The sequence below is a fragment of the Oreochromis niloticus genome, linkage group LG9 (genome assembly GCF_001858045.2).
Source record: "Oreochromis niloticus isolate F11D_XX linkage group LG9, O_niloticus_UMD_NMBU, whole genome shotgun sequence".
Taxonomy (NCBI): Eukaryota; Metazoa; Chordata; class Actinopteri; order Cichliformes; family Cichlidae; genus Oreochromis; species Oreochromis niloticus.
In genome coordinates, this window is record NC_031974.2 from 21333473 (window position 1) to 21360740 (window position 27268).

Genomic DNA, 27268 nt, shown 5'->3' on the forward strand with positions numbered 1-27268 from the left:
GTGTGTGTGTGTGTGTGTGTGTGTGTGTGTGTGTGTGTGTGTGTGTGTGTGTGGCAGGGTAACTCTCCCACAGTGCTGAACAGAAATCAATTAGCGTGGTGAATGTGTGGGTAGTGAGTCCCCCTCAGCCCCTTTGTCACGATGTGTGAAACAGCTGCTACCACTGAATACTTACACGTCACACAGTAACACACATTTATACACACGCGCACACACACACACCGAGGGCTGAACAGCAGTGGACACAGCACACACAGCAGGGCAATGAAGAGGGGTAATATTGTGTAATTAAGGATTCCTTTCAGGCCGAGGGAGAGTTCAAATAGAGCTGTTTGTCTGGGCAGATAGAGTGAAAGCTCTGTACCTCTGTGTGTGTGTGTGTGTGTGTGTGTGTGTGTGTGTGTGTGTGTGTGTGTGTGTGTGTGTGTGTGTACGGATATACATACATATGTGTTGGCGTCTTTAGCTCCAACCACAGAGACATTAATCATTAGTGAAATTACCTTCTGCTCCCCACCTCACCCCCACCATTATCAATAAACCAGCACCCTGAGAATGGGCAAACACTTGTTCACTACCTCTCTCTCATACACACACACACACACACACAAACACACACACAGCCATCATTCCCTCTTCTCATCCCCGCTGTCTTTGGCAAAATGAGAGATTCGCTTGTTTCCTGAACCACCCAATTCTTCTTTTTCTTTTTCTTTTCTTTTTTTTTTTAACCCCTCCCATCTAACCACCGTTACCATGGTATTTAACAAATTATTGCAATTACCCTCGTCATGCGGGTCGCCCCTGGAAACGGGCTGAGGGGCAAGAGAAGAAAGGGGGAGGGAGAGAGAGAAAGGGTGAATGAAGACCAGAGAAGGTGATAATCCTGTTTTGAACAAAAGGTCAAATTGTTGAATAGAGAAGCTTTGATTAAGCGGAGGAGGTACAAAGTGGAACCGTTTGAGCTCTTTTCACTATATGTGTGTGTGTGTCTGTGTGAGAGAGTGCGTGTCTGTGAAGTAGACAGATTTTTAGGTCTATTCACTTTAGAGCTGGAAGTGTTGACTGCCAAAGCACAAAAAACAGTTAGAGGTCTTTCTGTGTGTGTGTGTGTGTGTGTGTGTGTGTGTGTGTGTGTGTGTGTGTGTGTGTGTGTGTGTGTGTGTGTGGCAGGTGGATTCCTCTGCTGCAGAAGTCACATCAGAGAGGCTTCTCCACTTATACAGTACAACAATGGAGCTCAAATTATCTCATTAATCAATTATTTGATTTACAAAACATCAATTATCAATAGTTTTTTTTGGTTGTTTTTGTTTTTTAGATGTGAATGTTTGCTCTCTGAGAGTAAAATAAGAACAGCGCTGGAAAAACTACTTTAAACTGGCTTTTTTTTACTCTTTACTTCACTGTAAGGTAAACTGCAGTTTTAAAAGAAATGATCAAACTGGAAATGTATACAGGATTTGAAACTGTAATGATTTACAGAGAAGTAGAGAAATGGCACCTAATTGAGTTTATTGGACCTTGTTGTTCCTGGAAGAGTGCCATAACATCAGATTGACTGATAATCTATCAACTTCTCTGAACATATAACCAGTGCAGGTTTATCCATAATGATGGTGCTGTGTAAGCCCTGAGCAGCCTTACATGTGGTCTGCATCAGTGTGTAGTGGTGGATTCCTCACTAACGCATTGCCTGGGTGAGCCATCAGAGCAGAGGATCGAGACTTAAAAAAGGGGCGTGGCTTCTCAGCAGGAGTCTACAGTATAGAAGTAATGTAAGAAACAAATCTAATTTTATTGTCAGTTTTAGCCACAACTGAATTAATTGAATCAAAATCGTCAAACCTCTACTTTAATTACCCTCCCCAAGCTGTATTTAAAATGGCTCAGTAGCAGCACTTTAAAGGGTTATCTATAACTTTGCAGGCCACTCGATCAGTTATTTATGGAATATTATCAGTGGATTATTCAAACTGAACATTGTTTATAGCATTGCTTACTGAAATAAATAAACATGGAGATGATGAGGGAAGGTTTATGAACTACAGCGTCGAGTGTGATGTTGAATTCTCAGAGCCTAAATTATAAGAATGTAACAAAGCGGAGGGTTTCGGATGAGATAAATGTGTTTTAAAAATAAAAAAACAAACAAAGAAGAAGCTGCAGAGGAAGGGTACATTTCGCGGTGGGCCCTGTCGTGGCCTGGTCTTGCCTCTATTTGGTTAAATTATGTGGAACTCATTTGACGTCTGCATTCAGTGTGTCAGGTATCCACTGCTGTAATTATGCAATTATGAGCCTTTATTCTCGCGTCCGACTGTACACCCCCGCCCACCCCGCCCTCGCTCTTGCAATATGCCTCAATTAGACTTTTTTTTTTTTTTTTTTTTTTATCCTTCTTTGGTCCTGATGTGCTTCTTGTTTTCAGTCGTTTCTATGTGGCTCGCAGGTCTGCCGCACTTAATCTTAACTTAATTTTTTATTTCCTTCGGTATGTGGCTTGTGTGTGGACGGGTTTTTGTGGTCACAGCGGCAGAGCAGAAGGGCATTGTGGGTTCCTCCTTTGAACCTCCTCGGTCTTTGATGTGTGCCTTGTTAATTCATTTTAATTCATGTGAATGGGCGCCAATGAATATGTTTGTACGCACACTGAATGTTTGTGTGCCAGTGAATCAGGCCCATGGGAACAGCAGTGTGTGCCAAGGCTTGTGTCATAAGAAGTACACAAAAAAGACGGCGCTACAGCCTCCCACTCTCATACTCCTTATCTCCCACCTCCATGAACTATTGTCCTGCGTGTGTCTTTATCAGACATGGTGAAGCAGTCTCATTTCCCATGATGCCTAGCTCTTTGCACAAGAACAGCAGAGGTGTTTGGATAATTAGTCCTGGCGCTGGGTATTGTGGGTAAAGCTGTGAACTCTGGGACTTTCTAATTGATTTGGGACATATGTGTGTGTTTGGTTTTCATTTAAAAGAGATTGGCCAAATTTCTCTCTGTTTGTATGTGTGTGTGTGTGTGTGTGTGTGTGTGTGTGTGTGTAGCCTGTTTGTGTAGACGACATGTCTACACCTTCATCTCCTGTTTGGGGGAGAAAAAACATGCAATTTTTTTTCTAAAAAAATGAATCTTTTTCTGGTATTCATGTTGAACACAATAAATAAATTTGCTGAATTTTGTTGATGTGGTGAGGTGTACATGAGGTTACTGGAAATGTGTGCAGTTGCAGAAGAATAGTTGGGTTAGATGTATTTGTCTCTGGTTTGATCTAGTTCAATAAATTGTTAAATTAAGTGAATGAGGATAGAGGAACATACACTCATTAGCCACTTTGTTAGGTGCACTTGTTCAACAGCTCATCGGTACAGATATCTAGTCAGGACAGTGCATTTAGGTTTGAAGACGTGGTCAAAGTGACCCGCTGAAGTTCAAAGCGGGCATCAGAATGGGGAAGAAAGGTGATTTTTAAGTGACTTTGGACATGACATGGTCTGAGTATTTCAGAAACTGCTAATCTACTGGGATTTTCCCACATAATCATCTCTAGAGTTTTAAAGAGGATGGCCTCAAAAAGAGAAATTATCCAGTGAGCGAAAATGAATTGAAGAGGTCAAAGGAGAATGGAGCGGACTGCTTCAAATTGACAGAAAGGCAACAGTAACTCCAACCACTTTTTACAACTAAGATATGCAGAAGAGCATCTCTTGTCAGCTAAGAACAGGAAACCGAGGCTGCAGCTCAGTGTGATTGGTGAATATTGGAAAAAGTTGACTGAACGTGGGTCTCAAGTTTTCCTGTGTGATCGAATTTGCCATGAACATAAAAGTTGGATCAATCCTTCTTTATATCAATGGTTCAGCCTATGGGGGATATTTTCTTGGCACACCATAGTTATCTTATTAACAGCTGACTATCTTTCAAATGCCACAAGCTACCCGAGTATTCTTGCTGACCATCTCTTTATGTTCAGTGTACCCATCTCCATGGCTCCACAGTCAGCAGATCTCAATTCTGCAGAGCACCTTTGGGATGTGGTGGTACAAGAGAGAAATCATGCATGTGCAACTACTAAATCTGCAGCAACTCTCTGATGCTATCATGTCATTATGGAACAAAATCTCTGAGAGATGTTTCCAGTATCTTGTTGAATCAATGCCATGAAGAATTCGGACTGTTCTGAAGGCAGAAACCTGGTTTTAGGTACTAGCAAGGTGTAACTAATAAAGCGGCCACTGAGGATGGTGTTTAGCAGTCCAACTCCTAAACTGACCTGCCACTGAAAATATTTAGTACATTATGAAAATTAAAATGGGACAAATTTTGCAATTAGTGATCCATAATGTGATGCTTTTTGGTCAGAAATTCCTGACATGAAATACTCGTCTCATATAAACGTCATAGCATCACAACTTCACTGGAACCCGGTGAAGTCCAAATTGCATAAAGAAACAGTGGCTGAACTGAAGTGCTGTTCATTTGTACTGGGTGGCTCAGTGGGGTGGAGTGGGCGGTCTGCCAGGCACATGGTTGGTAGTTTGATTCACAGCTCCTCCAGCCTGCATGCCTGGGTAACATACTAAACCCCAAAGTGCTCCACTGGTGGAAGTGTGTGATAGAAAGTGTTTAAATTCATAGAATGAAGAGATGTATGAATGTGTGTATATGTGGGTGTGGGTGTAAATGGGTAAATGTGAAGTAATAACTGGATTGAGTGCTCAGTTAGAGTAGAAAAACATTATGTAAGTACCAGTCCATGTACCATTACAGTATTGTTCGCTGATGGATTACTATAGAAAAATCCTAAAGATGGTTTTGTGTGCTCCCCCCCCCTCATTTTGCAGGAGAAATGCATCCTTAAAGCCAAACCTGCTTTTTACAATAACCTTCAAAAACCTGACAGATTATTAAAGGGACCAATACAGGGGAAAAAGTTGTTCATATAAGGTTAAATCAGCTGTAAAGAAAATAATCCTCACCATTTCTTTTGGTTGCTGCTTTTCAAAACTGATCAGTAGACAAAGGCGGACCTAAAAATCAATCGGAGCTACCCTGTGTGTGTGTGCATGTGTGGTGGGTGAAGGGGGGTGGTATTGATAGGCAGACAGGTGCAGCGTTTTGAAGGGGTTTATTTTGAGTGAATGGGGAGAACGAAGGCTAGCTGGATGTAGGAAAGGAGCAAAGGCGTTGATGGCGGTGGGTCTTATGCTCTGTCATTAGTTGGGCATTAACCCCCTCCCCTTTAAACCGCCTTTAGTAATGACAGGGCATAAGAAGCAGAAAGGGGAGGAGTGATCTGGAAGAATATGGGGAGATTGAGAGGGTTAGCCCACAGCACCTGCCCAGGGTCACTACCTCACTCCAGGAGGTCCTAACTACTGCCGTTTTGGCTGTCTGCTGCTCTGCCTGTATGACAGAGCAGGACCCTGACACACAGCAGCTGAAGATACATCGAAATGTAAAGAAAAGGAAACATGAAAAGGCAGAATGTGAAGTCAGTAAACTTCTTTCTTTTTTTTTCATGCAGTTTTTTCGTTGTATTTTACAAATCCTATTTGCAGTGCATTTCTTGTCAGATTGTTGTGCAAAATTAGAGCAGCTAAATGGAAACAACAATTTTCAGCAAAATTTCCTCATTACCAGAAACAGTTTTTAAAAGCACCTCAAGACAACAAGTTTTTTTTTCTTCTCCCCAATTTTTTAAGAACACCTTTAGCAACAAAATAAGTGGCAAATCAACACATTTTATAAATGAGTAATGACATTGGATGCTTTGAATGTGTTTTCTGTGTTCATCTGTTTGATGGAAATGTACATTAATTTTCATCAAGAATCCTTTAAACATGATTTCTAATCACTGTTGCGGTAGAACTTCAGAGTATAATAAATGCCTTAAAAATTGAATCTTAAAACTTTTTTTTTTTTTTTTTTTTTTTTAAATTTTAAATGTTGGTTTTGTTTTGTTTTTCCTTTGTGTTTTTCTCTCTGTCAAAGCAGCAAGTTGACATTTTCATCCAAAAACTTCACAAAAAATTTAACTAACAAGCAACAAATCGCAACATTTGGAAAACTTTGTGTGTTTGCAGCTGTTTCACAGCTGGCCGAACTAAGCTAGTTTCATGTGTCATAGGGCTGGTTGATGTGCGAGGACCAGGCCTGTCAGAACAGGACCAGACGTTTGCCCATCGCCTTCTCCCGGCATGGACCCATCTGCCCCGCCTGCAGCAGGGCGACACTTAGACCCGAGGTAACGCACCCGCAAACATCAGAGTTCACACTGGCACACACTGGCACACACTGGCACACACGTGGCGTTGCATTCCCATTGGCTTAAAAGAAATATATCCCAGGCTGAGTTAAATCTCCACAGCAGCATGGGTTGTTGCATTCTGTGGGTCTTTTCCAGTTGATGGTGCTATGGAGCTGCAATATCCGCTCTCATATGTGCTGTGCATTTCTGCTCATTAGCGTCACATTTCCTCAAATATACACTCTGATAAAACCAATCTTCTACTTTGTGGTGTAGCTTCTGTGTGTGTGTGCGCGACTGTGTTTCAGTGCACATGTGTGCCACTCTGTCTGTGTTTGGAAGGCACTAAGAGCTTGGATGGTAGTTTAGCCATTAAAAGCATCTGTCTGTCCAGCTCTGGTAGCCGCCTTATGAACACTTTGTTAGTTTGACCACTGGATTTAAAAGAAACACTCTCCCTTTCAATTTGAGCGTGACAGTTCAATCTGCTTTTTGTCTTTTCTGTCTCTGTCCCATTCTTACCATTCCTGTCTCAAGCCTTTGCCTTAACTCTCTCCTGTCAATTCTTTTTCTTTCTTTCGTTTTTTTTAACCATGCGTGCTCTGCTCCTTTCTGTCCCACCCCACCCCCCACCCCCACCGGCTGCTTTGCTGTGTCTGGCTCTGTGGCGACAGGTTGTAAACCAGAAGGCCAATTTCTGCTGTCACTGTAGCCACTTAGGCAGCCATTGCTGTGCCTGAGGGCCGTGGCACTTTAAACTGTGGGCTGAATAAAACATTTAACTCTCTGTGCTCGTTCATGCACCCTTTCTCTACTTTAAAAACTGCAGCCTGTCTTCATTTTACTTCACGGTTTGACTCCACAGACTTGGCCTTTTTATCTAAATCCATGGGTTGCTGATGATGAAGACAGATATAAGCAGTTTTGTGTAAAAGTCAGGATGAATACTCAGAAGATATTATTGATACCAGTGCAAGCATTCTCCACCGGGTCTGTGAGGATTTTCTGTGTGGGGAAGAACATCAGGTTTTCAGGTTTTCATCGCTCAGTAATATTTGCATGTGACTCAGGTGTTCAAAATTTTTGTTTGGCAATGTGCAACTGTCAGGAAAAGATGCCAGCATTGCTAAAAGGAACTGATAAGCCTGGAGCCATACGCTTCCAATGAACCGGACAACTTGGAACAGGTTTTCATCTGGAGCTTGTTCTTAATTCCATCCCTGCTTGCAAGGTGCTTTGCATACATTTAAAATTGTTGAAAGAAATGTTATTCTTGTTTCAAATTCAAACATTAGATAAGACAACGTGTGGAGATCAGGCTTGGCATTTTCTTTTAAGAACAAGGAGTAAAAATTTGCAGCATCATTTGATTAAAGTTTATTTAAATGTTTTTTAGCTTCTTAACTACAATACAAATACTCCTGTTATATTCAGACAGAGGTTATAGATGGCAAAGTGAGGAATCAGGGGTTAAGATTACATTCTTTTATTTTTGAATATCCCACCTGCTTCCTCATCGTCATTGCATCCATCAGAGTGTGAATGTATGTGAATGATAGAAAAGTGTATGAAAAAGTGCTTGAATGTGTGAATAAAGCATGTTGTATAAAGCGCTTTGAGTGCTTGGGTAAAGTAGAAAAGCGCCGTATGAGAACCAGAGAAACCAGTCCATTTACCGTTTTACTGTTTCATGACTCAAATGTTTTTACTGAGATAGTCGTGTTTCAAAAAAAGAAGTCACTTCGCTGACTGTGTCTACCAAGTTTGCCATACGCAATACAATGCTGTGCAAAAGTCATGCGCCACAACTATTTTTGTTCTGTTTCCAAGGAACCCGACTGTCATTTTTAAAGTGGTCTTTAGGAATAGTTCTCCAGATTTCCTGATTACTTTTCCTTTGTAATTTGGCTGTTTTTTTGCACGTATTTTCAGTCCTGTCCTTGTGCAGTACATCCATCCATCCTTTCTCTTCCCCTTATTCCCCTTATTCAGGGTCGTGGGTGGGTGGGCTGTTGCAGTCACACCTATGGGCAATTTAGAATCACCAATTAACCTAGCCCCACTAAGTGCATGTGTTTGGACTGTGGGAGGAAGCTAAGAGAAAAGGCTGAGGTATTCTATTTTGCACAAGTACTGAACTGAAAATCAGTGGCAACAGGCCTTATGGAGCGATGAACCCACATTTGAAATTTTTGATATGTCATGAAGAAGGTCAGGAGAGGAATACAACAGTGAGTGTCTACAACCATCTGTATAAGGTGGAGGCTTTGTGGTTTGGGGGAATTATGAATACAGAAAAGTACCATCAGATTTGGATCCACCATGTGGAAAACATCTGATTGGCAACAGCTTCATTTTCCAGCATCTAAGTGACCCCAAACGCTCTACCAATGCCATAAAAAGCATAGCTGGATAGAAAAATCACTCAAGACTTTTCAACAGTACTGCATTTCTTTCCCCTGACTGTAATGTGCAAAGACCCATCCCTGCTTTGACTCTGATTGGCCTTTCTAACCAGCCATGTAATTTGAAGGCTAACTAAGCAACAAGCCGCAAATCAGAAGCAGGATATGGGCAGATTACATTATTGTCTTAATTAAATAAAAGACAGTAGAAGTTTCCACACATTGCAGGTGAATAACAAACGAATAATTTTGGACACTGACATGAAACTGATCTATTGCTTTAGTTGTCTGTTGAGGGATTTGAACCTTGATGGAGGCGCTGTGTGCAAAATGCCAACTTTTACTCTTTCTGTGGCTCACGTCTGTATCACTACCGACTGCTACTACAGTGTGAGGCTGGAATAAACAGATGTGACACATGGGGTAGACATGATGTAGCAAGTATTAGAGCAGTAATTGTTTTACAGTGTAGTTGTTTCTGTGATGTTCAGATTTTGGCACCTCTTCTTGTCCTGGTTTTCCCACTCACAAACATTTTAGACAAGTGGAGGTGCGACAGAAATTTGCCACGTCTAGTCGAAATATAACACATTACACGTGGGAATAAACTTGACCGTTTTTATGATGTTGAACCACTTTTTAAAGATGGCATTGCTCTTTTTCTTCTTGTGTGTAAGTAAACAGATTCATTAGACTAATATTAAAAATACTTTTTATTTTCTTATGAATTCATCTCAGAATCCCTTCGCAAGTACATCACTGAGTCTTTATTGGCCTTTAGTGTGCTAGCTTCAACATTACAGCTCTTTAAATACCTTGTTAGCACAAAGGGCTGCCACTTAGCAATATAACAAAGGCTGAAGTACCCTTTGAGCAAGACATCTAATGTTGAATTATTGCTGCTGATTTCCTTTTTGTTTTTTCCTGCAATAGAGTAAGTTATGATTCAAAGTAGGCTAACTTTGACTTTTCAGCACTGTTGTCTGAATTGAGCCAGTGCACCGAGATTAACAGTCCAGCAGCTTACGTTTTTAATTGCTGCTAATTATGCAAAGTATTCAAGAGACCATTCATGGCTGTTTGAGCTGGTGTGGACTGCTCACGCTAGCAAAGAAGAAGACGAGAAATTAGCCAATTTCCACTGAGCGGTGGTCTCCTTTTTTCTTTCTTTTTTCTTTTTTAAATGCATTAAAGTTCTGATTACTTTTGAAACGTCCATCAGATTCATGTGCATCCTGCCTGCTTTATCACTCTGGACACATTCCCTTTCTGCTTTTCGTCTGCCAGCATCATCATAGTTTATCGGTCTCAAATTTGCAACAGCCACAAAGACGATTAGTGGTTCTACTTTTGTGTACGCTGCACCAAAAGCACTTTTTTGTGTGTGCCAGAGCTTCCGTAAACGGAGTATCTTGTTTGTGACTCCTTGTTCCCGTGTCTCTCTCTCTCTCTGCATCATGGTACATTTACCGTCACTGTGGGGCTGCCTCTTCTCTCTTCTCCTTCCTCCATCTCCATCTCTATCTCTCTCTCTCTCTGCCTCTTCCTTCTTCTCCCTCCTTCTCTCGCTCCCTCTCCCTCTCTCTCTGGACACAGATTCAGAGCGTGATCTGATCTCCATGTAATGGGAGAGTAATAGGCACTCTGCCTTGATTGGTTGGTAATTTGGGGGAGTTATGCACAGGTGCAATTTGTAATATTTTCAGTAAATTAAATTTCTTTCTCTTCCTCTCTCCCTCACTCTTCATCTCTCCCTCTCTCCTCTCGCTCCCTCTGCAGTGCTTAACTCAAATAGGCTATTTTTTTTCTCACCCTGTCTCAAATCTGTCCTGACTTTTCCTTCCCCCTCCTCCCCCTCACCTCTTTATTCAATGCTTTCTTTCCCTGTTCCTTTCTTTTTATTTTCTTTCCCTCCCCTCCCTCCCTCCTTAGCTCCTACACTTATTCTCTCTTCTCTTGGCTCGCTCTCTTTCTCTCCTCCTCTCACCCTCCCTTTCTGTCTCTCTCTCGCTCTCCCTCTCTCTTTTTCTCCCCTCGTTTTATTGATGTACGCTCAGGCGCCCATTAGAGCTCCCTTTTTCCCTCTAGTGGAAATTGCAGCATGTTAATTTTCACACAAATTACGGCAATAGCAGGTATCTCTATTTGATACATTATAGCGGGAGCAATCAGAGATAATTGAGTGCCTTTCAGAGGGAGACGGCTGCATTCACTGCCGGCTCAAAGCTGCCCCATTATCGCCTAATCGCTCTTTAAACACTGAATTTTGCCGAACAAAAATTCTTGTCATAATTTTGCTTAAGTGTATTTGGAAATCACAGTCCTTTGAGCGAGGATAATTGAAATCAAATCCCTTTCACTGGAGCTGACATTTCTACATTTCCCCCCAATTGAAATTAATTTCAAAAATTGAGCATGAATATCTTCAAATAGCAGGCAATTATGCCTTTCAATGGGGAGAAATTACCGGTGCTGAATCGTTGGAGGCTTGCGGGCGAGAGCACCAGTTAAATGCCTTTGTTTCCCGCCGTGTTTGCCTAGTAAAGATTTACATATATTGACTCATTATGGTGTCTTGTGAAGCTGATCGGCGTGACTACCACAACCGGCAATAACGCTCATCGCATCTAAAAAGCTCAAGAGTTTTAAAGCCTTGTGGCCTCACAGCTGAGGGAAAAATGTATGTTTGTTTCTCTCCATCTCCCTCCCTTTCTCACTCCCTCTCTCTATCTGCAGCTGCAGTAGCACAAGTGCTTGTAGACTCAGTATTTACAATGCATGTTTGCAGCAAAGCCAGAAAGAAGCATGCAAAGCCGAGGCCTTGTCCGTGTCACCGGTGCTGGGATATTTTCTGCCATGTCAAAGCCACTGGGTGCTTGTAGTTTCACAGCAGCTCACACATGTTCCAGCCTCTGTAACCCAAAAAAGCGGGGAAAAAACTGGCTGTGTTTTTGTTTTTGTTTGGCCTGCTGCAACGTCTCTCCCTCGCATGCTCGCAGAATATTGTCTGTCTGACTACCTTTCATTAACTGCTTCACTGGTGTACCTGAGCGACAGTGTAGTGCGCAAAAGTTCTCTGGAGGTCGGATATGTGCGCGCGCGCGGGTGTCACGTAAAAGATAGAGGCAGGTGTTTTTAAGACTGAGGAAGTCTTGAGTGCTTGTTTTATTGCGTGAAGCCATTTTAGACTGTTGCTCTGTGATTTGGATCAATTTGTATGATTTAGCCTCTTTTCTTATTTCTTACTTTTACCTTTTATTGTATATATCCTCTCTCCCACTTTATCGTCCTCCTGACACATCTTCCTTATGGTGTAACTGTGTTTTGTAGCTGGGTCGGGGTTGTGTGCATCTGTGGGGAGGCAAGGGAAAGGGGGGGGGTAGTCAGTCAGGGATGAGGGAGGCAAAGGAGCAAGCGGTACGAGGTGGGGGCTGGGGGGTCCAACACTCCCGGGAGAGAGGCAATTTCACAGCTGGTTTGCTCCTTAGGCAGTCAGGCTGAAAATGCTGCAGATTTGTGGAGCAAATTGAAATGGTGTCAGTGCAGGAACAAAGCGCCGAGCTGAATGACGAGGTAGGTGTGTGTGTGAGTGTGGGAGAGAGTGAGGTGGGGTTGAGGGGCTCTAAATTCAATAACAATCCTGTAACATTTTAGCCACGCCTTTCTGACACCTGTCAGTCAGTCAGTACGGCGCGACTGGCCCGCCCACAATCAGCATTATATTGTTCAAATGTGAGATGTGTGTGTGCATGTGCGTGTGCATTTTTTGTGGTTTTTTTTTTTTTTTTTTTTTAAAGAGGAAGAAGCGACGCGCTGTGTGTGTACCGACCGAGCTTGTTCAACCTTGGCAACCGTAACCGAGGCTCCATTATGGGATGCGCATGGTTTGGTTGTTGACTAGGCAAGTGCATCAGCGGTCAACAGCTGTGCGTGCCATGTGGGCAAGCCATAGAAAGCCATTAAACACACACTCGCTTTCACACATCACACAGTTTGCGTATAGCTGCATTAGATACTCTTGCCACTTGATTATGCCACAGCAGTAAAAACTGAAATTACAATTACGCACATTCCCGATTGGCAGGTATAATGGGCGCACACATACTCGCTTCACTCACACACACACACACACACACACAGACACACGGATACTGACACACAGGGATTGTCAGGGGATTCTTCCTGGTGGTAATAATAAAGCACTCGGCGCACACCTGATGGCAGTGTGGGGTCGGGGCTTAGCGTGCCCTCTGCAGCGTAGCAGGGAAATGACGAGCCAATAACTGCAATTAAACATGCAGTATAATGGCTAATCAAATTGACAGCCTCGGCTGTTCACATGCCTCTCTCACAATGGCTTATCACAACAAACTATTATGAGGGAGGGTATTTCAGGCCTGATCCCCTCTTTTCGTTCTCTCTCACCATCTCTCACTTCTTTCCCAGTCTTGCTTTCTTTTGCTCTGTTTTTCTTCTCTTTTTTTTCTCTCCCCTCCCTCCCTCCCACCGCTCTGTCTTGCTCATCCTCTCCGTCTCTTTCCCCTCTCTCCCTCTGGCAGGCTGTCGTGTGGCTCCATTTAATTGCAGTGGAGATTAACAAAGCAAGCAAATTTGTTTTCTCGCTTTACTGTGTCACACAGAGGAAGGGAGATGTTTTCAGGGAAGTATAGTCATTTGGGCTAGGTGCACCCTCTTAGAATTATGTTTAATGTGCCTGCTTTTCAAACTGGTAAACCACTTTTATTATTCTGTTGTGGATAGGTTTTTTCCCCTCCTGTCATGATCTTGACTCCGTTCTCGGCAGAGTGAATAATGGTGATTAATCACTTATTAATGCAGAAATGAAGCAGTAGTGTTGTTGGTGAGGTGGCTGGATAAGACTAGTGGTGACAGGGGTATTCCACACATGCAAAAAAATATACACAAGGCTCTTCATCCGCCTCAAAACAACAGAGCTTTTGCCTGAATCCATATCGGGGGGGTTTCTTGATGAAGTAACTCTTTTTGTGTGTGTCTGTTTTTTCTCTGCAGTACTCGGAGAAGGCCCTATACAACCAGCTGTGCTTCTACAGGTTCATCTTTGACTGGGAATACGCAGTCACAAAAGTACTAAATCCAGAAGAAAGAAGTAAGATAATACACACCCAGCATACATGTTGCAATAAATCTAATTCATTGTTTTTCACCTGGCCTGTAGGTGGTTTTGGTTTGAGCCGCCCAGTTTTAGAGAGCTCTTGTGTAGCAATGTCTGCCTTTACTAGAATATAACTAGTTACATGATGCAGAAACCTTGTTGTGAACACATTCATGCAGGAACTATTGTCTTTCTACTGTTTACATCCACCAGCTGAGGGGGGACGGCATTAATGTTTACATCCTGTCACAGTGTTAAAAGTGCTAAACCTTTTGTAATGGGTGTACAGATGTTTTAATCTTCAGAGTGACATAGATGTTGGATGTAGACAGTAGAAAGAAAATGCTCACGATATGATGCTTGGACTTTAGTTTTTTTGTGAGTCACTATTTTTACTGGTGCATTGAGCACAAGAAGGTAAGTGCCATTCACTTCCATTATATTCAAAGGAAGGCTGATCTGTCTCAAACGGGCCAGCTTTTACACCGAAACAATCTACAGGTGATGATTGAAGCCCACTACAGGCCAAATGAAAAATTAAGGCCAAATTAATACATCAACCAATATTGATTGATGTATTTTGATTTCTTTGTGATAAAGAATAAGTAAGTTTTGGGGCCAGTTGTCCTCCAAAGTTTTGCTTTGTGTTTGTTTTGAAACTGGCTCTGCTTTTGTAAATTTAGTCATATTTTATTCATTTTTCTTTCCTTCTTCTCTGCTATACAGCCACTGAAAGTGAAATCAAGTTAGTAGAGCCACTGCTGAACTTTGAATTTTAATATCCTAACAAAGCTTCCTCACAAATACATGTACAACATAGCATTAGCAATCAATGTCTCAACATAAACCTTTTACCCAGGCTGCACTTAAAATATTCACCAGTGATGTGACACACACACATGTGCGCTCACACACACACACACACACACACACACAAAAGTAGCGGAGCCTGGGCATTGGATATGGGAAGGGGGGTTAAGGACATTCAGCTCCTCGACTCGACAGCCCTAATTTAGGAGTCGGATTCAATCACACACACATACAGAATGCAAAACGCTCCAATCACTAGAAGAAAGAAGGAGAGAGCCCTCCATCGCTCTGCCTCTACCCCTACCCTCACTGTCCATCTCTACTGCTTTCTCTCCCTTGCTCTCTCGGTCTTTTCGCTCGCTCTCTCTCCCCCTCTCTTGGACAGGCACTCGTTTGGCTGTGTTGATTGAAAACAGGTTTTAGATTTGGGGAAATGATAGGGGGAGTAATGGGCGCGCTGACGAAAGGATAGCCCTTCTCATATAATGGGACATGGAGCGTATATTTCCCCCCTTGGACTCAAATAGACGCTACTCCAGTGATCTGGGCGCACTCAGTAGGCGTCAGCCACAAGGCCTCTTTACCCATAGTTCTCCCTGATTGATGTCACTTGATTAGAAAGGGCCGCTGGGCCGAGTGATTTATTTATTTGATTAAATTTTTTATGTATGTATGTTATTTATGTATGTATGCTTGAATGCTGCGGGTGTGCACACTGGGACCTGAGTAAGGCAGGGAAAGAGTGAGACAGCAGAGTTAAATATAACGTGTAATCAACAGATGACCACTCAGAAGATGGAGGGAGCTAAAATGGAGGGATTGGACCATTGTAGAGGAGTGGGGGGAGACTAACATGATTATAGCCTACATTTTTTGCTTTTATTTCTGTCTTCGTCCAGATGCAAGAAATCGTCGCCAATCAATCCTCGACTCTTTCTTTATGCTCCTGTGCTTTGCAGTGTTTTTGATCTCTTTGAACTTTCTCGTCCTCAGTTTCTCATTTTTGTATCTCACAGCACAATACTGTACAGTATATCCACTATAAGGGTACTCACAGTTTACTGTACAGCGTTCGGTAAACAGCAAATGGTTGGATGGTTGTGGGTTTGTTTAACATCTTAACTTATGATTCCTGAAAGCTTTTTGATTTGGGATATTGATCTGTTCAGTTAAGTATCAGAGGGGGCTGTTAATCAGCTTCAGCTGCTTTGGAATTTATGAAATTAACAACAGGTGCATTAGAGGGCCAACAATGAGACAACTCCTAACACGGGAATGTATTTACAGACCGCTGACATTTTCCTCCACATTTTCTGGGTGAATATTACTACTGATAGGAGATACTTGGACCTGGCAGAGGTTCCACAGGTAGTCCACCTCCTCAAGGATGGCACATCAATATGTGGCATTGCCAAAAGGTTTCGTGTCTCGCAGCACAGTCTCAGCAGCGTTGAGATTCCAGACACTTAGTCTAGGAGAGTTAGACAGGGCAGTAGAAGGTCCTTAATCCAACAGCAAACCTGGTGTCTGCTCCTTTGCCCAAGGAGGAACAGGATGACCACTGCCAGAGCTATAAAATTAACTCCAGCAGGCCACAGGTGTGAATGTCTCTGACCAAACAATCAGAAACAGACTTCATTAGGGTGGCTTAGTAGGCCCTCTGCTACCTGCACTGTGGAGCCTGATTGGCATTTGCCTTAGAATACCAGCACTGGCAGGTCAACCTCTGGCACCCTGTGCTTTTCACAAATGAGAGCAGGTTCACACTGAGCACATATGACAGATGTGAAAGGGTCTGGAGAAGTCGTGGAGCCTATAACATCGCTCCGCATGACCAGTTTGGTGGTGGGTCAGTGATGGTCTGTGGATGTATATCCTTGTAGGGACACAGACTTCTACAGGCACCCTGACTACCATTAGCTACCAGGATCAAATTGTTGAACCTACTGTCAAGACCCTGGTGCACTGGATCCTGGGTTCCTCCTGGTGCACAATGTCTGGCCTCATGTGGTGATCTGTGCAGGCATTTCCTGGATGACAAAGGGATTGATACCACTGACTGGTCCCCAAACTCGCCTGATTTGAATCCAATTTTCAAAAAAAAAAAACTGGGACATTATGTTTCAGTCCATCCAACACCACCAGGTTGTATCTCAGGCTGTCCAGGAGCTGTGTGATGCGATGTTCCAATTAAGTGCAGAGATCCACTTAGACCAAAAACTAAAACTCTGCTTATTAATTCAGCCTGATTATTTGTGTCGATACCAGCTTGTTGTCAATTCTCAGCTAGGAAACTACTGTTAGCTCCCCTTTAGAGCAACACTGAGTAAAGTGTAGTGCAGACACTGTTCTGATCTCATGGCCAGAAATTTTATTCCTGCCAATATGACAAGAGCTCATTGTCAGTATAAAAAAAGAAATGTAGCAGACATTACACATCACACTAATAATTGCTGTGTTTCTTCAGGTTAAACATGAGCACGTTGCAGCTGTAGTAGAGTACAAAGAGTAGCTACAAGTGTGGAGAGAAGTGGTCCAGTTTCCTCTTGACATGGTAGAAAAAGTGGCTCAGTGAAGGGTCACAGATCAGGGGATACACAGATCAGAAGGGTCCTGGAGGGATGTGATGAACCACCAGACGGTGGTTTTAACTGCAAGTGGAAGTCATGTTAACCTGTTACTCTACTCACTCACCAGACCACAGCACAATCCGCTGTTCTTCACCACACTTGGATGGTTTAGTTTCATAAATCACATCTCCACTGCTCCAATTTCTCTTTTCATGCTTCTTCCCCTAAAACCTGTTTGAGAGACAGAATGTGTGACTGGATGCTGTCTGTCACACCCAGTGTTGTTCTGCACTGCCCAGCACTCTGCAAAGTTAACACTGACATGACAGATGCAGTGATGGCCGTGATTCTGGGGATTCGCCTATTAACTATTAGGCAGCTCCTGCATGGTCAAACTTCTCCTGCTGCTCTAATGCCCTGATGCTGGAAACCATCAAGGTGACATCTCTCAAACAGCTATGTTAGGAATACTAATCTAAATTAGAAAGTGAAAATCTCGATGACATTGAGGCCGCATTTATGAAAGATCTGTTAATAATTCAACATGTCATGTTTCAGTCATCACACATACGTCACTGTGTTAACAGTGTTTTGCTTTGTGTGGCTGTATCCATTAATCCTGTCTGGAAATACTAACAAACCAATGGTGTCCGCTGCAGTTCTGTGCAAAAGTCTCAAGCCACCCTTCATTTCTTTTAATTCACATTCAAGGATCCAGACTTTCTTTTAACCTTTTAAAGTGGTCTTGAGAAATAGTCCTCCATGTTTTCTGAAGATCTTTCAAAGTTTTTCTTTGTACACTGGTTGCTTTGTCACTTATTTTCAGTCCAGTCCATGTATCCGACCATTTTCAGTGACACTGGACACTGACCTGTGAGTCATTCAAGCATAAAAAAAGGCACCTATATTAAGGGATGACTCAGTGTTGTGTACACATGACAGATGACTTAGCAAACAACCAGTTTGTATCTTAAGGCACTTTATTATCAGCCTGTCACAAAAATACAAATATAAATATATAAGTGGAGAAGTATACAACTTATATAGTCAATAAGCTTCCTTAAGAAAAATGGAGGGGAGGAGGGGGTCCAGCAAAGACCTGAGATAGGACCTGAGAGATCAGGTTGACCCAGTTGATCCTTATGCAGTTTGCTGAAGCCTTATCAGAAATGGTCTCAGTGGAAGGGTGGCTGTCAAGATGGCATTTTTAAAGGCTGAGGCATCTCTAATTACACAACAACTCAACTGAACAACTGGACTGAAAATCAGTGGTAGCAGGCCTTATGGAGTGATGAGTCCAAATTAGAAATTTTTAGTTAAAATCAGGATGTACGGAGGCAATCAGGAGAGGGATGCGACATAAGGTGTCCACAGCCATCTGTGCGAAGGTGTGGGCTTCCATTTCAGCCAATGGTTTTGGCGACCTTGTCAAAAATGATGGAAATATTAATACAAAAAAGTATTGTCAGATTAGCAAAAGCTTCATTTTTCAGCATGACTGTGATCCCAAACACACTGCCAATGCAGTAAAGGATACCTGGATACAAAAATGGATACAAAAATAAAACACCACTAGCCCTTTTCCACTAAAATCTGCTTGGAATTAATCGGCTGACTCTGTTTTTAGGGTTTTCATTTAGGTGGTAGTACCTGGTACTAGGTACTTTTTTTTTTTTTAGTACCTACTCAAGACTTTTGCACAGCACTGCAAATTACTAATATACAACACACGCAACTCGTTTCCTCAAAGTCAGCAAAATATAGACATGCGCACGCTCACGCTGCTATAAAATATAGGTTTACTGTGTTATCCCTCAGTCCTGGGGTAGTAATAACCCATATTACTGCATTACACACCCAGGGGCCAGCACTGCTCAGATTACAGGGAGGAGACATATGATCCTATACTCTATACTGTGTCACTGTATACCAGTACTGATTTATGAGCATTGTTTTTCCACAAACACCATCTAAGCTTTAATAATATAATTCTTTCTGGCTGGTGAGCGGACACAGGGTGCTGCTACTAAAAAGAGCTGGTCTGGCTCTGTGGGGGCTCAAGTTTTTGTTTTCGACTCTTGAAGGTAATCAAGATTTTAGAATGAAATCTTACTCAAACTGAGTCATCTTTCGGCAGCTGGGCCCATTAAGGATCAAAGTGCTGCCGATGTACTAGGCAGTCATCTTAAACCGCCTGTGGGAGCTTGTTGTGAAGCGTGATCTAATTAAATGTATAGAATCACCAGTCAAATCTGTTTTGTTTTTTTTTAAATATTTTTTATGCTGTTTTTTTTCTTTTTCTTCCAGTGTTTTTGAAGTTGCAGAAGTCGCAGGTTTAAGTTCGGGATTCCTGTTATTGTTATGTCTGAGAAAACAAAACCATCTATTTTTATACTTTAGGTATTATCACCTTATCAATGTCTATCATCCAGCCCTGTAACTCTTCCAGCCTTACTGTAGCACTGCCTGACTTCTTCTTTCAGCTTCTCCTCCCGTCCTCTGCTTCTACCTCTGTCTTGCCAACCACCTGCATCTCCTCTCTCGCCACATCTCTTTGGCCTCTCTCTTTTCCTCTTGCCTGGCAGCTCCGTCTTGCATGTTCTTCTCCCAGTACACACGCTCTGCACGTCCAAACCAATTCAGTCTGGCATGTCTCACTTTGTCCCTGAGCTGTCCATCTGATACACTCATTTCTAATCGTGTCCATCTCCGTCACAGCCAACACAAAACTCAGCATCTTTAACTCACCTGCCTCCAGCTCCGCCTCCCGTCTCCAACCGATATAACGTACATCGTCTCTCTACCATCGTGTAAAATATTCCTTTCACACTTTCAGTGGCAAATCACTCCCGACGTGCTTCTCCATCCACTCCACCCTGCCTGCACTCAGCTTGCAAAGCATGAAATGTTTCTTTATTGCTATAAACATATATTCATGTCATTTTGCTATTCTGCACACCTGCTGATAAAAATACTTACCAGCCTACGAAATGTGCATTCGTCTGTAGCTGATGAAACTCCGTATACTCTATTGTTTAGATCAAGGTTGTTTGGGAGATTTTTTTATGTTTGGTTCTCAACTTCACCGAATTCCAGGTTCATTTAATTGCACTGCGAGCTGAACTTTAGCACGGGCGAATAGTGACAGAACAGAGGATACAGGAAAATACAACAAGAAGCCCATGACACTGATCAACACTGGAAACCACTAGCTGCAGTACTAGGGGTAGTATTTCTACTACTGCTACTCTCAGCAGGCTGCTCTCAATCTTTCATGCTCCATACTGTCAGCACTCCTGATAGCTGTGTTTATATGTTAGAGAGATGACTAACAAGATGTTGGTTTTGGTCTTTTGAAGGGAACTTGTTGAAAAAGCGCGATAAAACGCCAGCGGCTTCATCCTTTTGTGTTTGCATTTCCCGTTGTTTACTAAAAGTACACATGCATCGTGATATGCTGCCCGTTGTGTCACATACTTTTGATTGTATCTGGGTATTTATGCATTGTCCAACCATTGTAAACGCTGAATGTTTACCATTATTCTGAACATATATAATAAAGCCCATTAAAAGAAAATAGCTTTACATAAGAGCTCTGATTCAAAGCAGAATGTAATTTGATCAGCTCGCATGTGTGTGTGCTTTTGTGTGTGTTGTGTGTTATGTGTTTGTCCTCTGCGGTGCTTCAGTATGTTTGTGAGTGTGCGCACATTTGCAAGCATGCTCCTGTCTTATCTACATGTACATTGCATTTTTGTGCCTGATTGCTGCGACTGAGTAAAACATGGAGGTAATTTCATCCGCTGCAGGAGATCTCTAATAGATTGCGCACACACACACGCCCGCGCGCACTCACACACACACTCACGCGCCGAGTCACACACTGCTATGATAAAAAAAAAAAAAAACATGCTGTCCATTCCTTAGCTGGGAACATCCCGTATCAATGACTTTCAAATCATTTCATGTCACTTTTCTTCTCTCAGTCTCACCCCCCCGCTCTCCCTTTTTATCTCCCTCCTCCCTCGTTTCCTCTGTCTGTTGCTTTTCTCTTCCTTCCATCACCCCCACCCCACCCTCCGTAGGTCTCAATCTTGAGTGTGGGCAGTATGATTGCGTGTGTGAGCAATAATGTAATTTTGCCGCATTGATAAAATATAAATTGTCCTTGAGCTGCGCTTTTCTAATGATCCATTTACCGACAGCTTCCCTGCCACCTCTCAGTGCTCTGCATTTGGTCCTCTTCTACCCTCCCACTCGTCGTCTTTTTTTCTCTTTTTTTCCCCTCACTCTTGTCTTCTTTCTCCTCCTTTCCCTCTCTTTCCTCTCCATTTTCTTCCCTCACTCTCTCCTCATCTTCCCCGCCTCCCCTCCCTTTCTCCGGCGATACAAAGCGGGGTGGCAAAATCCGCGGGTGCGATTGTCAAATCAATTATTCATTCTGTGCAATTACACTCACACAAAGAAGTTTCCCTGTGCTCCGAGTGGTGATTAAATTAACTGCTATTCCAGCTGCCCGTCGCCACCAGCCTAATAGAATATTCATGGAGGCGGCCGACGGAATGGCCGATCTCCATTAACTTCATCATGCTCACTTAATTACAGGCTTGTTATTGTATTTACACCTAGTTAGAGCGTGCAGAGCCCCGATCTACTCGTGCCCAGCACCGCCAGCGTGTGCGCGAGTGTGTGACAACACCTAGTTAGAGCAGAGATAACCCCTGATACACTCACCGTGCGCGTGCGCGCATGAGAGACCATGTGCACGTGCGTGTGCGTGTGTGTGTGTGTGTGTGTGTGTGTGTGTGTGTGTGTCATGGAGACAAAGATGGTGTCCTGGTTGACAAATTTCCATTCAGGTTCATCAATTTGACAAACTTTTCAGGATGCGTGTGCTTTTTCTCATATCTTTGTTCCTCTTTTCATTCTTTTTTTTTTCTATTTTTGCCCCTTTTTTCCCTTCACATATAGGCCTTCCCAATATCACCATCTCCCCTCCCTTCTCTTCTCCTCACACCTCCACCTCACGCTCACTCTTTAGGGGGAATCTATTTATTTGAACCGCACTCCCTACTGTGCCCCGACTTGCAGCAAGGTGTCTCCTTCTTTCTTTTCCTCTCCGTGACTTTTAAATCATTCTTTTATCCGTTCGCCACGCAGTGATTGAGGTGGAAACGAGAAAGGAGTGAGGAGGGGGGGGGAGAGAATTATTTTCTCCTACCTTTCAGAAATGATGACATGATTGCTTTCGCTTGATCATGCATCATCACCCCCCTTCTATTCCCCGGATAAATAGACTAGTCTGCCTCTCCCTGCCTCTCTTCTCCCTCCATCCCTGTCCATCCTTAGCTAACGTGAGGATTATCTGGTAATAGTGGCTGCTGGTGTTAAAGTCAACCACACCATCTTCTATATATGTGTGTGGTGTGTGTGCACATGCATGTGTGATTGCTGTTTCTGTCACATAGATGTCTTTAGTGACTGAGTTATTGTGCTTTTTAAGTGTTTAACTACCTTCGTTGTCATGTATTTTGTGTGTGTGCGCGCCTCACTGTTGATCTCTGTGTATCTAACCTTTGTTCCCTTGGGCAGTCGGTGGGCTGGTATTTATCCAGCAGCCACTAATGCAGCAGGCAGGAAGGACGAGACAGGAGATAGGGCTGTGGAGATGGCGAGGACATGACAGTCGGCCATATGGAGGACTTTGTGTGTGATTTAGATAAACACAGACAAGCACACACTTTGTTTAATTAATCACATCGATGTCCGTTTAATCATTTGGTCATTTAAAAAGATGAAGCCTTTAGTATTTAATGGAATTATACCACCTAAACCAGCAATGTGAACGCATCACTTTGGGCTGAGGGGAGCGGTGACATAAGCAGTTTTCACACATGCACTGCAGCCCTTCATTCTTAAAGACATCGCCCGCCAGACGTGCTTGCAAGAGCGTAAATGTCCGATGTAGTCCACTTGGACGTTAGCCGGCTCCCAGCCTGCTTTGGCACCAAGTCTTTGTTGTTTGGTGCATTCACTGCTAGCAAGTGAATCTCATGTTTGTATTTCCAGTCCTGAGAATGAGTTTGGCTGCGCATGTAGCACCCGGACCCCTGCTGGGTGCTACAATTGGGGAAAAATATCCGTGCGCGATCTTCCTGAAATCGTCCAAAGTTAAACATCTGAAGACGGCCACAGTCCCAGCTGCTGCCAGCTTTTTTTTTTCTTTTTAATCAGTTAATATGCAAATTATTTACTCAATTTATCATTTGTTTTATAAAGTGTCAGGAAATAATAGTTTAAAAAAAAAATGCCCCATGCAATTTTCCACAGCCTCACTGCTCATTGACTTTAATTTGCTGCTGACACCCTCTGATTGTTGTTGTTTACAAATAAGTGGTGCTGGTGCCTAAATGATTTTTATTTGAAGCTCCGAGGACCAGAGCGTTGCAAGTAAAGTGAATAAAAGTGATGACTGCGGCTTGTGAGGGTTTTTTTCTTTCTCCCCTATAATTGAAAATGAAAAGATTAAAAACACAGTGCCCATTTTCCTGCTTCTTCACCTGCATCAGCTCGCTGTTATACCTGATGTCGCTTGCTGCACTCATTGGTTTGATGCTGTGTTATTACTTGGTTTCATGATACTTCATCTACACTTGACGCTTGGTATAATACCGTAAAGATTTGGTTGTAGTGGCCGCCCTGCCCGCTCAGTCTTCTCTCTGGCCTTATTACGGCCCACCTGGAGAGATAACGGGGGCAAAATATTGACTTGATGCTCTCGTTGGGGTTTTCTATCGATCTTATGGTCGTGTGTGTGTGTGCGCCATCGACCCATCAGTCCAATTCTGTGTGGTCGCCCTCCTAGCCCTCAAACTTGATAGCATTACTTGCAGATAGCATTGGATCTGTTAGCTCTCTCCACTTAAGGTTAAAACACTCTAAGTTTTTATGAGTAGAAACAAAGTCATTGTGCTCTTTGTTGCTCTACAGTAGGACTCTGCACAGCTTAATCCCACGTTTGGAGGGCAGCTGAAGTCATCCAAGAGTGAATAGTTAGGTTGAAATGCATGCATGATCTTCTACAGAGCTCTAACAATATCAAATCTTCTTTCTGTCCTCCTCCAGAACTTGTTATCAAGATGAATCAAGAAAAAGACGTCTATCGGAAGCTAAAGGAAGTACCAGACAAAGCCTTGGCGTCCAGCGGGTACTCGGAGATTAACCTGGCCAAACTCTTCCAGGCTTTCTCCTCCCTCAAGTAAAACAACAAAAACCTCCATGAAGACGTCAACACCAAGAGGCTCCAGTTTCTGACACAAAAAGCTGGACATATGCACATACAACCACATGTTTTCTTTGTTTGCAGTTTCCACATATAGACCTCAGCCTCCTAACCCTTATGTCATCTACCCTGCAGCTAATGGGCTTGTAATATAGCTTAAAACCCAATCACAGCTTCCCCATCCGCGCACACACACACTCTCTCTCTTATTTGACCCCGTCACCCTGGCTCTGTATGGTAAAGGGGAGCAGCAATCATACCTAAATGACAGCCTATTGTGCGTGCAGAGGCTAGCTGTGCCCAGATGTGTGTGTGTGTGTGTGTGTAAGTGTGAGAGTGTAAAAATGACTTATCCTCAGAGCAGCCAGTATAGTCCAAAAGCAGCTAATTACCCAATGATAGTGACCCCAGCCTCTAAGACCACTGGATGCCTGCAGCGATCGGACACTTGTTCTGATTACTACCATTCATCCTGTGTGTGTGTGTGTCTGTGTGCGTGTGTGTGTGTGTGAGTCAGATCAGTGGATGAAAGAAAAGAGTAAAGGAGGATGCAGGGAGTGACGGGGTGAGGGAGGCCACACGCGCTGCTCCCTCGCTCTTTTGTCCCAGTATCGAACAGCTGATCTTCTCCTCCACCGCGTCTGTTTAACTGATGTCATTTCGTCTCTTTCACCTTTCCCCCCTCTCTCTCTCTCTCCTGCCCTTCCTCCTCTGTGCAAATTGTGTTTTTAAAGCATTTAATTTTCTGTGTAACAGAGTTGTATCTCTCGGTGGGGTTTTTGTCCTGTTTCTTTGTAATGATCAGAATATTTTGATATTGAACAATTTAATGTTTTTCATACTGAAACCTCAATAAAAGACTAAATGGATAAGAAGTTAGTCCTGTGTTGTTTGGGGAGTGGGTGGGGGAGATCCTGGTTTGCCACTACACAGTGTAATGGCACTGTGATAAAAGTCAGATTTATTAAATGGGGGGAAAAAATGTTCACAACATTGGGACATCTGGGTAGCTAAATAGAGCATCGTTCAGCATCATTTGCTCACAGGACAACTGAAAGCAACAATGAATCAATCATACTACCCAGTAATCTGTGTCCAGAGCCTGATGTAGCTCGTCATTTTGCTCCGCATCTTCAGAATCATATAGAATCTGCTGCAGCAGGTTATATGTAGTGTTGATAATGTTGCTCCTGCATCAAACTGCTGCTAATAAAGTCTATAATGAGTACTAAATGAAATAAATGTCCTAATATTCTATACATGAATATTTTAATCTTCTGAAAGAGAATGTGTGCACTCCTGAGAACTGGAGCTTAAGGCTTGGAGTGATGATGGATTGATGATTGAATATTTTCACATAAAGACCAACACAGAAAAGTCATGTCCCAGAAATAACAGTCTAATCAGGAGCTGAGAGAAGACATAAAGCCTTCTATTAGGACATTTTATAAGCCTGTATGTTGACATGTTAGTTTGTTCTTCTAGGTAATCATTTGAGGGTAGGGTATTTTACCCAGTTAAATCCCGGTGCACGAAGCATTCCTGCTCACTGATTGCTCCCAGTGCAAGCACACCAAAGGGATTAAACTATAACGTTTGCCCAAATGCATGTTAATCTATAGTAATGCCAGCCTGTGCGTACTAAATGCTGGCTGTATTTACTCAGCTCTACTTAAAGTTCAACATGTAACCCGCTGCTTCGAGTGTTTCTCGCGTTTTTCCTCCCAAGAATTCTCCTTTGTGTTAATACAGTCGAGGGAATTTTTTTTACTCCATCCTGCCGTGTGCATTTCCATAAACACGGTACGCCTCACAAATCACTTCAAACCACTGTGACTTGTGAAGGCAACCTTAAGTGGGCTGAACACTTAAACCGTGATTCACTATGCAATGGATAGAACATGCTGAGTGTGTGTGAGAGAAAGCGTCTGCATGCATTTACAGCCATAACTTTACATATTTATTAAAGCATATTAGCTCCACTACTTCTCCCTCAGTAACTTATTTTTTTTCCTTCTTTACTTTCCCCTCCATTTAATCACCCTCAGCTCACAGTAGCTGTGCTCAGGCCTCCTGTTCCCTCTATCAGACTGCGGGGTTTTTTGAGTAAGGGCCCCCGTTTTGTCCTCCCGCTTTGCAGTAAACCAGTCAAATGAAGTCCCCTGCATTAATTTGACCCTGCTAAGCTAATAAGGTCGAACAAGTCTCTTTGTATTGTCGTGTTAAGCTTTATTGCTTGTCGTTTTGACCAGCGATGGACAAGGTAGGCTTTGATGAGGGAATTAGTCCCCTATTCTGTCCCTGTTATTCATAGCGCGGTGGAACATACAAGCACCAGAGAGGGTGTCAAAAGGAGAGCTGGTCCTATTGCAAAGTGTCTCCCTTGTTGGAGCTGAAAAGGCGGTTATGAGACGATAAACCGCTTAATACACTGAGCTAATTGGATGAGAGCAAGAGAGACGGGGGAATTAAGGGGCGATCCGAGAGGGGAGCGGAGAGCCATGGCCCTGCTATTCAGGTCTTTCATCGGGCCTGGTTCTCCGCCTGGGGGGGAACGGAGGGGGAGCCGTTCATCAAAGCGCCTTTTAGATTTCCTCTCCCGGGGACTGAGTAAGGACTGATCCGGCTGAGGCTGTGGAGTGATTGGGCCTATTCTCTCTGGCAGGGACGTGGTGGGGGAGACGAGGCCCGGGAGAATCCAAAATCACGGACCAAATCAAGTCCAGCAGCTCGGGGAAGGAGAATGATGAAAATGGGCAGACAAGTCAGTGGGGGGAGATTTTCTGGACGTTTGGACTTACCTGCGAGAGGCGGGC

General features: G+C 43.1%; 1 protein-coding gene across 2 annotated transcripts in view; it reads left to right on the forward strand.

Moving 5' to 3' along the window:
• pola1 (polymerase (DNA directed), alpha 1) overlaps nucleotides 1–25324 on the forward strand; it is a 56202-nt gene extending 30878 nt beyond the window's left edge. For both annotated transcript variants that reach the window (XM_005471767.3, XM_003443582.4), the window contains exons 35-37: nucleotides 6132–6248; nucleotides 13688–13784; nucleotides 24296–25324. In XM_005471767.3, the coding sequence (XP_005471824.1) occupies nucleotides 6132–6248; nucleotides 13688–13784; nucleotides 24296–24432 (351 nt within the window). In that variant the 3' untranslated portion in view covers nucleotides 24433–25324. The remainder of the gene's footprint in view (nucleotides 1–6131; nucleotides 6249–13687; nucleotides 13785–24295) is intronic.
• The last annotated feature ends 1944 nt before the right edge of the window (nucleotides 25325–27268 follow it).